We start from the raw sequence: 13,963 nt of genomic DNA, 5'->3' as shown, positions 1-13,963 counted from the left end.
ATTTTGCCTCTCACCATGACATAAAATAGTCGATAAATAAGTAGATAGGAAGGGAGGGAGGGAGGAAGGGAGGAAAGAAGGCAGGCAGGCCAGAGGGAAGCCTGATGATTGGTTTTGGTCCAATTGTCCCATCATCATGTCTCATCTCATTGTAGTAACTTCAGGTGTAGATTACTTTTGATCATACTTTCTCAGTCAACATCCAAACATTTTGATCAAGTGGACGCTCTCGTTTGCAGTTAAATCTTAAAAAGAAATTCTTGCTAGTGCTGTTGAGCCCTCGTGACGTCTCACTTCTCTCCCTCACTTCATCTCCATTCAATGAAACATTATAATTTAATTCTTGTTTTCTTTCTGACTTGAGTATAAATATTTCTCCTGTAGTTTCAGTTAATTATAGTTACTGCTGGCACTTCTGGTGAATAGCAATCCCTGACCAAAATAAGGCGTCTTTTCTCACTAGAAGAGAATTTCCCTGTTTCTGTTGAAGCTGTCTAGTGATTTCATCAAGGGTCTTTTACTTAAGATTAAGTGTGAAGAGCCCCCGTTCCACTGAAGTGAAGTCACAGCTCTGGGTCGGAAATTACATTTTTTTTTCTCAGCTTTATTTAATTCTGTTAGGTCTTCTGTAACACAGATGAATGAATGCCCTTTTAAATGCCTTTTAATAATTTCATATGAAAGCAGCATTGATCACTAACATTAATCTCCCTCATAGAGAGGTGTAATTCATTAATTCTTAGTGATTTATTGATACCATTTTAATAGTAATGTTGAATTTTTTTCTGAAAGTAGTAACTTTTTCCCTAAATATACAGCAGAATATGACTGCACATTTACCTTTATATAATGCATGTAAGAATTATTCTGAAATAATCCAGTTATTTGACATCTGAATTTAGAGCAATTGACACTTAGATGTGGGAATGATTCGCCCAAGGTCAGGTCTCAGAAATTTGTATTAATTTTCAAATTAAAACCGTAAGGCTCTACAACATTAGTCATATCCTGAATCACTTCATAAATGAAGAAGGCTAAGAGAGGTCTGAACTCTAATTTTTAACTCTGCCATGATTGAAAATGTTAAGTTTAAGTGAGAACCCAAATACGGTTTATCGTGTAATTTCCCTAATAAGGATTTGAAATACTTCTTAATTGGGGATTAGAAAATAGTCATCCTCGATATTGATGGTTGAAGTCTGGCCCAAGCCTCCAGTTCCTTTCCTGTGAAATGAGCCAGGATGAGCCAGCACGTCACTGGCACTCTGTGATTCTCCTGTAACGACAGGCCGGGCATGGAAGTACCTTGGTATTAATTCCATATACACGTACCACCGGCCCTAAGTGACTGCCCTGATTCTCAATCACTCAGTCTTAACAGGCACAGCCTTTAAAACCCTAATGACGAAAAAGATGGTGACGCTGGAAGCAAAAACACCAATTAACCAAGCTAATGTTCCCAGAAGAGAACATGAACTCAGTTTTCCTTTAACTCTTATAGAATCTCTAGTTAGCACAGAGACCTAGACCCTGAGGAGTTTGAGGTCTTGGGCAGGTAATCTTCATAATTGTGCAGCAGTATTTTAAAAATCACACTTAAAATAATATGTATTATCTAAATAACATATAAATAGAGTCTCTCCAAAAATTTTGCCATGCACAGAGTAGTTCTCTTTTGCATCGACTCAGTGCTATAAGAACCAGGTTGCTCGCAGCATTAGCCTTTTTATATATTTCCTTACCTATTACCTTTACTGTTTTTGAAAATTCACCAAAAGTATACGTTTTAATAAGTATGTTCCAGATATTTACACTGCTTTTTCCTTCTTGAAAAGTTCCAACCTAAAAGGATTCTCATATGTAATAAGATAGACTGTTCCCAATGCATCCACTCAGTGCTTTTTGCAGACTTCTGAGTGCTTCCCAGTCTAAGGTCAGTGATAATTGGGATCATTCCTAGCCAGATTAAAGTTTCTTACACAGTATTTCCAATATTTTATGAAACTCACATTTGTCCCCAGTGTAGTTATTTTGGACACTGCATATATTTTTTTAAAATCAGAATTAGTATCTCTGAACTGTCATCAGCCCCTAGCATCCAGTGCCTGCTGGTCAACCACTGAATAGAAATGTTCTAAGAAACATGATATTTGTTTCTTTTCTTTTTTATTTTTTTTTATTTTAAGGATTTTATTTATTTATTTGAGAGAGAGTATGAGAGAGCACGAGTAGGGAGAAGAAGGAGAAGCAGGCTTCTTGCTGAGCAGGGAGCCCGATGCAGGGCTCAACCCCAGGACACTGGGATCATGACCTGAGCCACAGCCTAAGTGACTGAGCCACCAGGCCCCCCTGTTTATTTTCTTTAATGAAAATAATTAACCAATTACCATTTTTATTGAGCCTCTTATCAGTGTCTTTAGCACAGTGGTGAGGGTAAAAAGAGGTAGTGCGAGTGAATGACAAGATCATAAGGGTGTTTGAGTGCTAGTTGACAACCTAACTAGAGACCAGTTAGTGCATGGATTAGGCCGCTACAGGGGCCCCAGGCCCTGTGCAACACTTGGTGAAAATAGTAAATACGACACGATCCTGGCCCTTAAGAAATTCCGTCCGGTGGCAGTGGTGCTGGGCTCTGAGAATCAGATGAAAGCCATTAAGTGTCTCTGTTGTCATGAGGTTCGAGGTTCCCTTGAAGCCCATCCAGACTCTTCAGGAGCTGATGACTGCTGCCAGGAACCTGACCACCAGGTGGGCGAGCTGTAACAGGCGTGAATGAGCAACCTGTCACCTGAGATTCAAGCAACTTTAAAATAATTTCAGACCTTTTCTTTGGACAGTGACTTAGCTACTGGTTGACCTCTCTAGACTTCTCTGGTTGGCATGCTCGTACCACGATTTCCAGAGTTCTTTCGAAAACGCAGTTTTAATCCTTGTCGCCCGTGCTTGAGAACCTTCTGCGGCTCCTGGCCGCCGGTAGCAGCAGTTTGCATCCTTTTTTTTTTCCCTTTATGACAAGCGTGATAGATGATGAGTGCTATTCATCTGGGCAGCCCCATTCACGTCCACTGCTTGTGCCCAGAACTGCTTGTAAGTGTAAGCGTGCCCGCTGTAACCCTGTCGCCCTTCTCTTCCACGCAAGAAGGCGTCTCAAAACACGTGAGTGAGAATGACATTCTCGTGGGCTCTCATGTATTTCAAACGTAAATTATTCTCAAACTCTGTGCTCTCCTGCTACTAATAATGTACTTGCAGCGGGCCTCAAGATGAATCCTCGTAGAGATCAAGACCCCACAGCTCAGACTCACAGTCATTTGTTGTTAGAGCCATACTCCTTCCGTGGTATAAGGTACATTTTCCAGTCTAAACTAGATCTCCTGCCTGCTGCCCCCCCGAGCCCCGCCTGGCCATACACGGGTGACTCTGCAGATTTCCTAAAGGTCTTGAAACTTTTCCTGCAGTCATAAATGTCCCCACTTTGGACCTTTCTGACCAAAATATTCTCTACCCGCTTCTGTACCCGGTGAGCCCCGACTCCCCTGTGAGTGCAAACAGGGGACCTCCCAGGTCTGGCTTTGACCCTACCCTCTCCCACCCAAGCCCTGCTAGGGTTACAGACCCTTTCCTGTCTTCCAACACGACACTGTGTCCTAAGTACTTGGCTTCTGTTTTGTTTTGTTTTGTTTGTTTTTTTCTCATTTTATTCTACATGTCCTCCAAGGTCAAAAACCATCATTTTATTTCCTTGAGTTCCCAAAGTCGAGCATAATGCCTTAACGTAGACCGTACACTTAGGGAATGCTTGTTGAGGATGCTTCTAGCAAAAGTGGATCAGTTCTAGCCAGAACTAATCCAGGCATTCGGGTGTGCTGTCTCATTAATTTTTATTGAAGAAAAAAAAATTACATGTGCAAAGGTAAAGAGACTTCGAGGGAAGTGGTACTATTTCTCTAAGTACAGTTGAGGAAATTGCTTCTAAGTGTTTATTCTCGCAGCAGCATCCTCTCTGGCTTTCAGAAGCTGACAACACAGGCCCTGCCGTCTGCAGTGCCTGCCTCTGGGGATGCCACAGCCTGTTGCCACGTCCTCCGGAAGATGGGAAGGAGGAACAGGGCTCCAGGAGCTTCCTTTCTACCTCTCGGGGTCCCTGCCGAAGCTTTCGACTCTGCTACAGTAGATCTCACAGTATCTTCAAAACTTTGCATCCTCCGTTAGTACAGCTAGCCCGCAGAGCGCGCCTCTTTATTCACCAGCACGTTTATAGAGGGAGATCGCACACCTGCACCCAGATGGTCTCTAAGCCTGGGTGTCTCCTGGCCAGAAATGAGAGGAGCTTGCAAATCATCCAGCCACCAACTTTGTGTTCCCCTGGCCTTCTGCTAGGCGACGGTGAAGTACAAGCGAGGAAAGAGTGTCTTCCCATTCCACTCCCGTTCGGAGAAACGCGGTGGGTCTCCTTTACAGGTTCCTGGGGCAGGAGATGATCCACAGTGGCGTATTGTAGGGCCTGGCGTACGTTAGACACGCACACAGGGTCCTGCCCGTGTTGCTCTTTATTCACCTACTGTAAAGGCTTTGTATTCAAAGGAGGCCGTCCATGCTCCCGTATTTCCCCAAAATAGGGATTTCACAGAAGAATCTTGTCGAGAAGAAAGGAGTCTCAGGTTGGTCTGTTAACAAGAAACCAACTGAGGGGAAGCTGTGTGTGCAGGCATGTTTGATCCACAGGACCAGCGGACATGCAGTCCCCACGCGGGTTCGCAGGCACTAACTTTGGCTCCTGGTTCGGGAAGCTGCCCAGCATGTGCATGTGGTGTATCTATGCAGAGCACGGCTTGGTTTTTGTTTTCCTCGCATCTAGTGATGTAACTGCATGAGTTTCTTCCAACCCCCGGTGAATCTTCATGAGCTTATTATACTAGCTTTCCTTTTTACACCAAATGTGTTGGTTTTTCTTTTAGATTTCCATGTCGAAGAAGCACTGGATTGGCCTGGAGTATACCTGCTGCCAGGCCAGGTTTCTGGGGTGGCTCTGGACGCTAAGAACAACCTGGTGATCTTCCACAGAGGCGATCATGTCTGGGATGGAAAGTAAGTAATATTTTTTTCCTTCAAGGAGTGGGACCTGACAATAAATACAGCATGTGTCACTCTTTGTGGAGCTAGGCATTATCCTAAGGGAGCTAACCCAGGTTCTTTTTGAGCTTCGTTTTTGTGAGCAGACCACATTTACTCTTTGAGTGCCTGACTGTGCTAAGTAGAGAAAGGAGGTCCTGTGCATTTAAAAACAAATGAAAATAGTTTCGCCAACTAGTTTGTGGAAAGAAGGCAATGACAAACCGTCTGTGATCCTGCCTGCTGCTTATTTTACTCCCTCCTCCTTGGAGCCACCTTCAGATTCCTAGAGAGAATACTATTCCTAGGGAGAAGGGAAGGTAAGTCAGTACACTGCTGAGGCATTTCAAGACGTCAGAGAAAATGCATCATGAGAAACGATCCGCCAAGAAAAGTCGTCAGTTGACTGCAATACAGCACTGTGTTATTTCTGGGTATGTGCGACGTCAAGAAGCATTCTAGGACGATTGGACGCTCCTTCTCCATCAGACCCCGCTCCATGGCAGTGGTGACACTTGGCCCTCTGAAGATGATGCTTGAACCAGTTTGGCCATCACATGTGTAGAGGGAGAGTAGCTTGGCCTTCACATTTTCACAGAGATTCGTTTTATTACTCAAATTTTCTCTTTTTAAGAGCACCCAAGACTGAAGGACTAATTTCTCTGCTTTTCCTTCTGGGTGTCTCTTTCCGAGCTTTTATTTTGCCTTCCGCTATCTCCTTGGAAGGATTTTTGGGAAAAATGTCCATCTAGCCTTTATTGTCTTCTGTGGGCCTGCCACTCTTCTAAATGTTTACGTAAACCACCTCACGCAGCCCGGCACTGTTGCTGTCCCCATCATGCACATTATCCAGATGAAGAGATCAAGAGAAGGGAAGTGTTTCTTGCCCCACATCTCAGAGTTAGCCAGTGGCAAGGCCACGCTTCGGCCCCTTCCTGTCTGACTCCAGGGTGGGCCCCGGTACCCACTGTGTGATACTGCCTTTTATGGGATTCTGAGTATTCACATGATTATTTTGTTAAAAGCTTGCTCCCCAATTTAGCAGGTTGTGTTAAGTCTCCCGAATAGTGAATATCCATTTATTCATTTGTTTGTATCACAAATTTACATATGAAGGTAAATCTCAAAATACCAATTAATTGTAACGAATCTTCTCCTTTCAAGCGTATGGCTTGTAGGGTCTCACTCATAAAACGGAGGACCTCCAGAGAGTTCAGTTTTTTTTTTCTTTCCATTTTCAGAGATACTGATTAAACTTCTGCTAATGCTAAACCTGTTCTGCCACTGTACACGGATGGAGCTTTCTTTGTGCAGGTGGAGATGGAATGCAGTCAGCATCTCACAACAGATTGCTAGCTTTGGTATTGTTTAATTGTCCTTTCCCGTTGTCACACTGGAAAATGGAATCTGAGAAAGAAATCACTTCAGGGTTCAAAGCAATCGAACTCAATATTCCTATTCATACATCTTTGTTACATCTTCTTAGTCATTATTGAACATCTAATGGTATTTTAACAAGTGCTTTTTAAAAGCAAACTGTTTCTATTCATTGTAGCATATTCTTCGTTTTAATGAATATTGCTACATTTTCTGCATGGGTTTCTAGCCACATTTTACCAGAGGAGAAAATTACAGCGTCATTTTCTCCCATTGATACTGTTTCAGCTGGCTAAAGCTGAATTGGATAAAGTCCAATTCTCCATTTTCATGTGATACTCCCTCCAAGCCAACAGCAGAGGCTGGAACAGTCTAATAGGAGAAGAGATCCAGACAGGCCAGCTCGGGGTGGACGATGATGACCTTGGGGTAGGAAGTAAGAGCCACAGATAGACCATTTTCTGTGACTTCCATGTTAGTCCTCGCCAAAGAGCTGCTTTTTCCTGGCATCTGGCTGTCATCTAGAGAACCAATATCATGGGCAAATAGATTACGGTTTCATTTGCCAAAGCCCTGGTGTGTTTATCCCAATAAATGGCACCAACAAAAAGGTGTTTGTTAAAAATGCAAGACTTCTTCAGAGCAGATGCACTGATTTAACTCATTAACATCTCTGTTTCTTCTTTCTCAGTTCGTCTTCATCTTTCACATGTATGAATTTTGTTACCTCTCTTTCCTTGCATCTCTTATATTGCCCGTTGGCCTCCAGCAGCCTTTTTAAGCCATGGTTGCTGGGAAATTCCTCTTCCAGAACTCACTTCTCTGCTTTTTAACCACTGTCTGCTTTATTATTCTATGAGGAGAATTAGAAGTGGATGACTCTGTTACATTTTAGAAAAATAGATTTGGATTTGTGGGTTCTGCTCTTTGAACTGACACGCGTGGCCGTCCTGCGTACATAAGGCCCATTATATAAAACAGACAAAATACATAGTTTTTGTTCTCCCTCATTAAATATCCAAGGATTGTAAAAAAGAAAAAGTGCCTGCCTGAAGAATTTACGATGTGCTGGTAAGAGACAATGGACATTAACAATTGGGTGGAAATTGCGTTCTTGTTGCTACCACTGTTTGAAGAGAGTAGTGAGAAATCCTGTATTAATCTTCCTTGGGACTTTTCCCATCCTGATGCATCTCATATTCACAAAATTCTAGAAGGCCAGAGCTTGCTCTAAATCAAATCTAAGCACTCTGTATCCCCTGGTTTTTAGTATGAGATCATTCTTTAACTATCACGTAGCGCTTGGCATTAATAATCCCTAATTAATACTTAGTATCCTGCGCTCTTTGTTATCATCGTAGCAACTGTATTTTTAAGTACTGTCTTTCCCTATTGCTGCCTGTTTTCCGTGATCACCCCCTTACTCTTCTGTTTGACCACGCTAATTAAGCATGGCAACCAAACTGAAACAATAATAATAAAAATAATTTAACCTCCTGAAAGGTGATTGTCATTCCCTTTCTTTATTTGATTTCCATTCTCTTTCCGGTCTGTCCCTTGCTTTAATGTGGCTTCTGTAAGAAGCTGCTTCTCGCTGAAATAAGAAATGCCTATTAGCAGCAGGGCGTAATGAAACTTTTAAGAGCCTCTGGTCTGTCCTGGTGTTAGGGCAGCATCACAGCTAGAGCACTTTCAAGTTTAAATGCCTCCCAGCAGGAGTGGGGTAGCTCCTGCCTCAGTACCAGCTGTTCCTGGGTCTGTCTTAAAATCATGACTACTGTCAAGTCTTGTTTTTTGGCCTTTCTTTTATTTCTCTCAGCTATGGTTGTGGTTCCGCTATGCAGGACTCACGTTGCAAACCCACTTAAGTAAACCATGGGTTTTACTCTTAATTTTTAGGTGTTAAGAGTTGTTTCCTTTATATCATTTTTTTTCTCATGGAGTTGGACCCATCCAAAAGGGTCCCAAAGATATTGGAAGTTGTACCACTTGGAACTCCCCGTCACAAACTAGCTTAGGAAAAATGGAAATGTATTTTGTATAAGTAATTGTACTTAATATTGTAATTGTAATTTGTATAAGTGAAAACTTCAAGGGTGTGGTAGTCCAAAGGAGATCACCAAGATCCATTTTTTAACACATTTTTCTCCTGTTTGGCTTCCATCCTGGGCCCTGATTTGATCCCTCTCTCTGCTTTCAGCTTCAGAATCACATTATCAGACTAGTCTCACGGAAGAGGAGACTTGTGTCCCTGACAGGCCAACAGAAAATCCTTCCATTGAATCTTCTAGCATATTTTTTGGTCTGCCTTAGGTCAACACATCCTCCATCTCCAAATGGGTTATTGTGGCATAAGAATGATATCCACTCTTTGGGTTTAGCCTAAAGTTTTTTATTCTGTGCCTGGAATGTGAGCATAGGGTTGACATCATTGGAAGCAAATGGGCTGAGAGTGAGGCTCAGAATGTTGGGTCGACCACGCAAACATTGAGGTTTCATTAGCATCACGTGAGGGAGTAGCCACCGGGCACCCAGAAAGCATCTGTGTACCAGAGAGCTCCTCTCCCATTTCCCGCACAGCCATCCAGTGCTTGAGCTCTCAGTGCTGGGAAAATCCACGTATTACAAGACATACTTTCCGATTGTGGGGCTCACCTGGGTGTTACAAAGTTCTACACTATGTTAGGCTCAAATCTGAGTCTTCTAATTCCACCTTCGTGACACTAATGCAGGATGAACTTACTCCCATTTATCCACGGCAGTTACTTACATGTCTGAAGGAAGTCTTATCTTCTCCAGCCTAAGTATCCTCAGGCCCTCAACCAATCTTTGTGCTGACATGATACCATCATCTGAAGGCTCTCTAACTGCTCATCCTTTGAAGTGTTTGGTTGAGAAGTAGCCAGAGTACGTCATGTATTACCTGATCCACGATGCAATTACTGTCCTTACTGTGTATTTTAGATATCGATGAGTGTAAAAGGATTGTATTCACTTTTATTCAACTCTCATTACCATGTGTTGAATCCACTAAATTCTTCCAATATATTGCATAAAATTGTGCTCAAGTTTTTTTGCTGGAAATTTAAACTCACGTAGTGTTTTTATTTTTATTTTTATTTATTTTTATTTTTTTTTCACGTAGTGTTTTTAAATATTGAATTTAAGACTTTATTGCAGTCACATTTCACCTCATTATATTTAACAGTTTACAGATGTTATTTTATTCTTAATTATCCTGAGAATGAGCGGTCCCCTTCAGCCTTGTATCAGGTCTCGTTTGAGGAGCATGCCTTTGAGGAGCATGCTCTTCATAAATGTTGTTTATAAGACTTGAGTAGTTGAAAGGTTGACTTAGCGAGTTTTGTTCTTGGAGGTGTGGTCTTCTGGGAATCTGTCCCCACTTGCCCCCCAGATAGCTTACAAAACATCCCTTCATCAGTGGTTTATGGGATTTTGCTGAGATCTCTTGTCTCAGAGATCTGTCTGCATCGTAACTTTCAGAAAAATCAGCTCAAGATTTGCCCCACTTTAAAATAATGCCTCAATTATAAAGTATTTTTCTTAACTTTGATATTTTTACCTCAATTCACAGGAATTTTTTGTATTGTATAACAGGTCTACTTAGGCAACCAAAGTTTTCTGGAATCTCAGTTATCTGCTTGAGGTTCTGCTTTTACATCTGCAAACTCTTTCATACTTTAAGAATTGAGTGAGCCTGGAAAACAGAACTCAAAGTGACTGAACGGTACCTTGGTACCTTCATACCTGACAGAAAATTATCAGGACTTCTATAGAAAGACTGTTTCCATATTCTAGCTTTCTCACTCACATTGCCATTTGCCTCTTATTACTCAAGCTATTTTCTTCCAGGCTTTTTTCACTTTCTCTAGTTCTTTGTTATGTGACTGTTCTTTCATCTCTTCTGCATACACACATTAAATTTGATAACTGGCAGAGAGATTTCCCATTCTAGTGACATTGATCCTAGGAAGAGAAAACCATTTTTTTAAAGACAGGAGACCTGGGCTTGAATCTTGGTTACCATCTCCTAGTTCTGAGACGTGCATGAAGATGTTTGCACTCCCTTACCAGCAGCTCCCTACTCCAAAAAATGAGGGCTTTAATAAGTGCCTCATTCTGTTGAGTAACAAAAAGCACTTTGTCAAGCAGCCGGTCCTCAGTGGCTTTACTGACCCAGCAAAGCCCAGTGCCATAATACCTAGTTCTGTGTTCTTTTCATCCCTATTTGTTTTGTCTCCAGTGCTGGGTCCATTGGGCGCTGAAGTCATACTGGTTTCTTTGCTGTCTACCTCTTTTCCTCATCACAGGGATTTTTTGCAATGTGTACATTTCCAGAACTAAGTGTTCTTAACATAGTATTTAAGTATATTGCAGTTAAAGTCTCTGGCCTTTATATAGTATATCTTTGCTTTCCTAACATTGAGGGAACCTTTCCACTTATTTCCTCACTTGAAAACTTACGATTCTAACAAACCATTAGAGAGGGTGGGTGGTGGGGGAATGGATGAAATAGGTGAAGGGGCTTACAAGTGTACTTACCTGATGAGCACTGAGTAATGTACAGAAGGGTTGAATCACTATATTGTACACCTGCAATGAATATAGCACTGCATGGTAATTACCCTGGAATTAAAATTAAAAAATAAAGAAAAAGCAAAAGAAAACCTATGGTTCTTTTATACAATATATATAATTACGACATTGTATTATACTCCCCTCCTCGGTTGCTGTTACTTATTTGGCATTCCCATAATTTTGATTGATGGCACAAAAGTTTATTTTCTCCTTACTCTCATTTCTTTCTGTGTGTGAATATAGCAAAGCATTTCTTCTCAGCCTTATCTAAACTGTTTGATTAGCTGCTAATGTGCAAAATCATTAATGGGGGATTCAAACTGCTAAAATAAGGAACCGATGAATTCCAGCCTATAGGCCGCAGTTCAGACTCTTAGGCTGAGTGCTTTTTCAGAGAGGCAAACAAAAATCAGCAGGGCTGCGGGCACTGTGTGAAATTTGCAGGGTACTATTATATTCTGTAAAAAAGTTAAATGTAGTTGAAATAAAGACCTCTCAGCAGCATGTAACGTGGGGGTAGCTGCTTTAGAACACGAAATAAACAGCATACCATAGCAACGGTATATCCAGCTCTGTAATCTGACATCCATTTATGAACTGTTCAAGGGGTATCTTTCTTTGAATTATAGAACTTTATAAACTACTTTGAGTTGCATGAAGCTCCAACTATCCCAAAGGAAAAGATTAAGACTGGTCAGCCGGTCAATTGAATGGCTGTGTCCTGATGTGGGAGCCAGGTATGCTGAAGTATGGTATGCTCCAGTTTTATCAGGCTATACAGTAGGTACTATTGCCATGCTACAACACCACTATTATTAGCTATCAGTAGTGGGTCAGAACACTATCAGTATATCAAGTGTACAGCCCTTGGGAAGAACTATGAGGACTTGGTAACTGTCCATATTACTAACTCCCAAGTGGGGGTGAAGTACAGAAACAATATACTAATATGTTCCATGCCCAAGCACATAAACTGCAAGAATAAATGAAAATTTTAGGAACTACAACAGGGAAAAAGAAAGCTAAATATGATCAGTGAATTTTTAGTCGTATCAATATCCTGGTTGGGTGGTGTACTGTGGTTGTGCAAAATGCTACCTTTGAGGAAACTTCTCTGTGTTATTTCTTGGAACTCTTTGTGAAAACACAATTATCTCAAAATTTCAATTCAAAAAAAAAAAAGGAAATGTTTTTAACTCCTTAAAAACATACCTCTCATTATTTAGATTGCCATTGTGCTATTATAAAGTACTGAAATGTTCTTGAAAAATGAGAAATATAGCATAAGCCTTAAAACATAATGAAAGAGGAGACTATGACACATCAATGTGAACCTTATAGCGTACTATGAGTCTTAGATATGTAGAACTCAAGTCATCCAATATCACAGACAAGTTGGCAAAAAGAGAACATTGATGGTTGAATGCAGTGCCATTGTTTTCTAGAATAGTTATGTTTTTTTAGTACAGAAATTCGTGTTTAAAATAGTTTCAGATACAAAATAAACTCAGTTTTCATAGTTTTAAAGAGTTATGTCATATTTGTCCTTTCTCAGTCTCCTAGGATTTAATAAGACCTTGTATATTCTTACACTGGGTCTAATAAAATTTCACATTTCAATTTAAAAACGACCCCATGAATAGCCTATGAAATCTGCTTTGTCAGTGATACTACTTCTGTTTCATAAACTCTGGTATTTTTTTTTTCCCCTAGGGATTGCTGTGTGGTTTTAACTACACATAATAGCATATGTAAACAGTATTACTTAAGTTTTAGGTTGACAAAGCTGAATCAATATTTTGTTTTCAATTGAATGCATCATTAATAAGAACTACTTCAGGGACTTATTGTTATCTTTCATGAAAGATGTTCCCAAAAGGCTGTAACAGTCAAGAAGTTCAAATAATTGTGTGATGTGTATTTTTAATGGCAAGAGAATGTTATTTTGAAATTTTTATTCTTCCGCCGGGACTCTGTGTAAGTTCCACAAAAATCACAACCCACCAATCAATTGGTATGTGACAGATTTGATCACTTTTTTGCCTTTACAAATTGCAAATGTATCTCCATAAATATTTAATATTGTTCAGATTCTTCTTTTGCTTATGCAATTGAGCTACAAAATAGTAATAGCTTTTTTCACAGCTTTGTCCCATTCTATAAAGGAAATTCTGTTACAGAAATATTCATTGATCATCTGCAAAATATAAATATTTTATGTATATTCTTCTATAGACGCACAGATACATGTGACTCAACTTTGTTTTTTGAAATATAGTCTCTTGATGTTTTGTATATTTCTCTCACTGTTCCATAAGCTTAGATTACAGGATTTTTATCTTTGTCACTTATCGCAAATAATCTCCCAAACAGGAATGGAAATAAGTACAGTATCTGTCATCACTATCTATTTAAGGACATATATTACTTAGCAATTCATGTAGAAATATAAATTTAAAAAAATATATAAACATGTATGTTCATAGTATTTTATAACCTGGAAGATAGAGTTTAAAAAGCAGAAATTGTCATATTTGTTTTAGTTTTTATTATATAGTTGTCCATTTTGTACCTATAGAATAGCTGATTTATGGAAGTTTTATGTTTCTAAGCATATTTTTGTTTCAAGAATCAGTTGTTTGATATTTTTAAAATATTTTGAGCATTGTATTCTACATCTTTATATAATATGTATTTGCACTTTGTAAATGGCAAACATATTTTTGATCAAGACCATCATTTACACTTTCCTTATTACAGTGTAAGTTAAAGTAAGTTATGCTTTCTTTTGTAGTTTGGAAGAAAATAGCTACTGAGTTAAAATATTTTGCGGAGCTCTGAAAAAAAATAGTTGAGAGTTCTTGGTAGTATTTTT

The 13,963-nt window shown here is 40.0% G+C and overlaps 1 protein-coding gene across 18 annotated transcripts in view; it reads left to right on the top strand.

The window, feature by feature from the left end:
* The window catches only part of PAM (peptidylglycine alpha-amidating monooxygenase), a 274,294-nt gene that overhangs the window by 236,456 nt on the left and 23,875 nt on the right, over positions 1-13,963 (top strand). For all 18 annotated transcript variants that reach the window (XM_072736674.1, XM_072736682.1, XM_072736681.1 and 15 more), the window contains one exon: positions 4,959-5,088. In XM_072736674.1, coding sequence (XP_072592775.1) covers positions 4,959-5,088 — 130 coding nt within the window. The remainder of the gene's footprint in view (positions 1-4,958; positions 5,089-13,963) is intronic.

This window comes from Vulpes vulpes, chromosome 14 (assembly GCF_048418805.1).
Source record: "Vulpes vulpes isolate BD-2025 chromosome 14, VulVul3, whole genome shotgun sequence".
Taxonomy (NCBI): domain Eukaryota; kingdom Metazoa; phylum Chordata; class Mammalia; order Carnivora; family Canidae; genus Vulpes; species Vulpes vulpes.
Note: the sequence above shows the minus strand (reverse complement) of the source record. Positions and strands in the feature narration are given on the sequence as shown.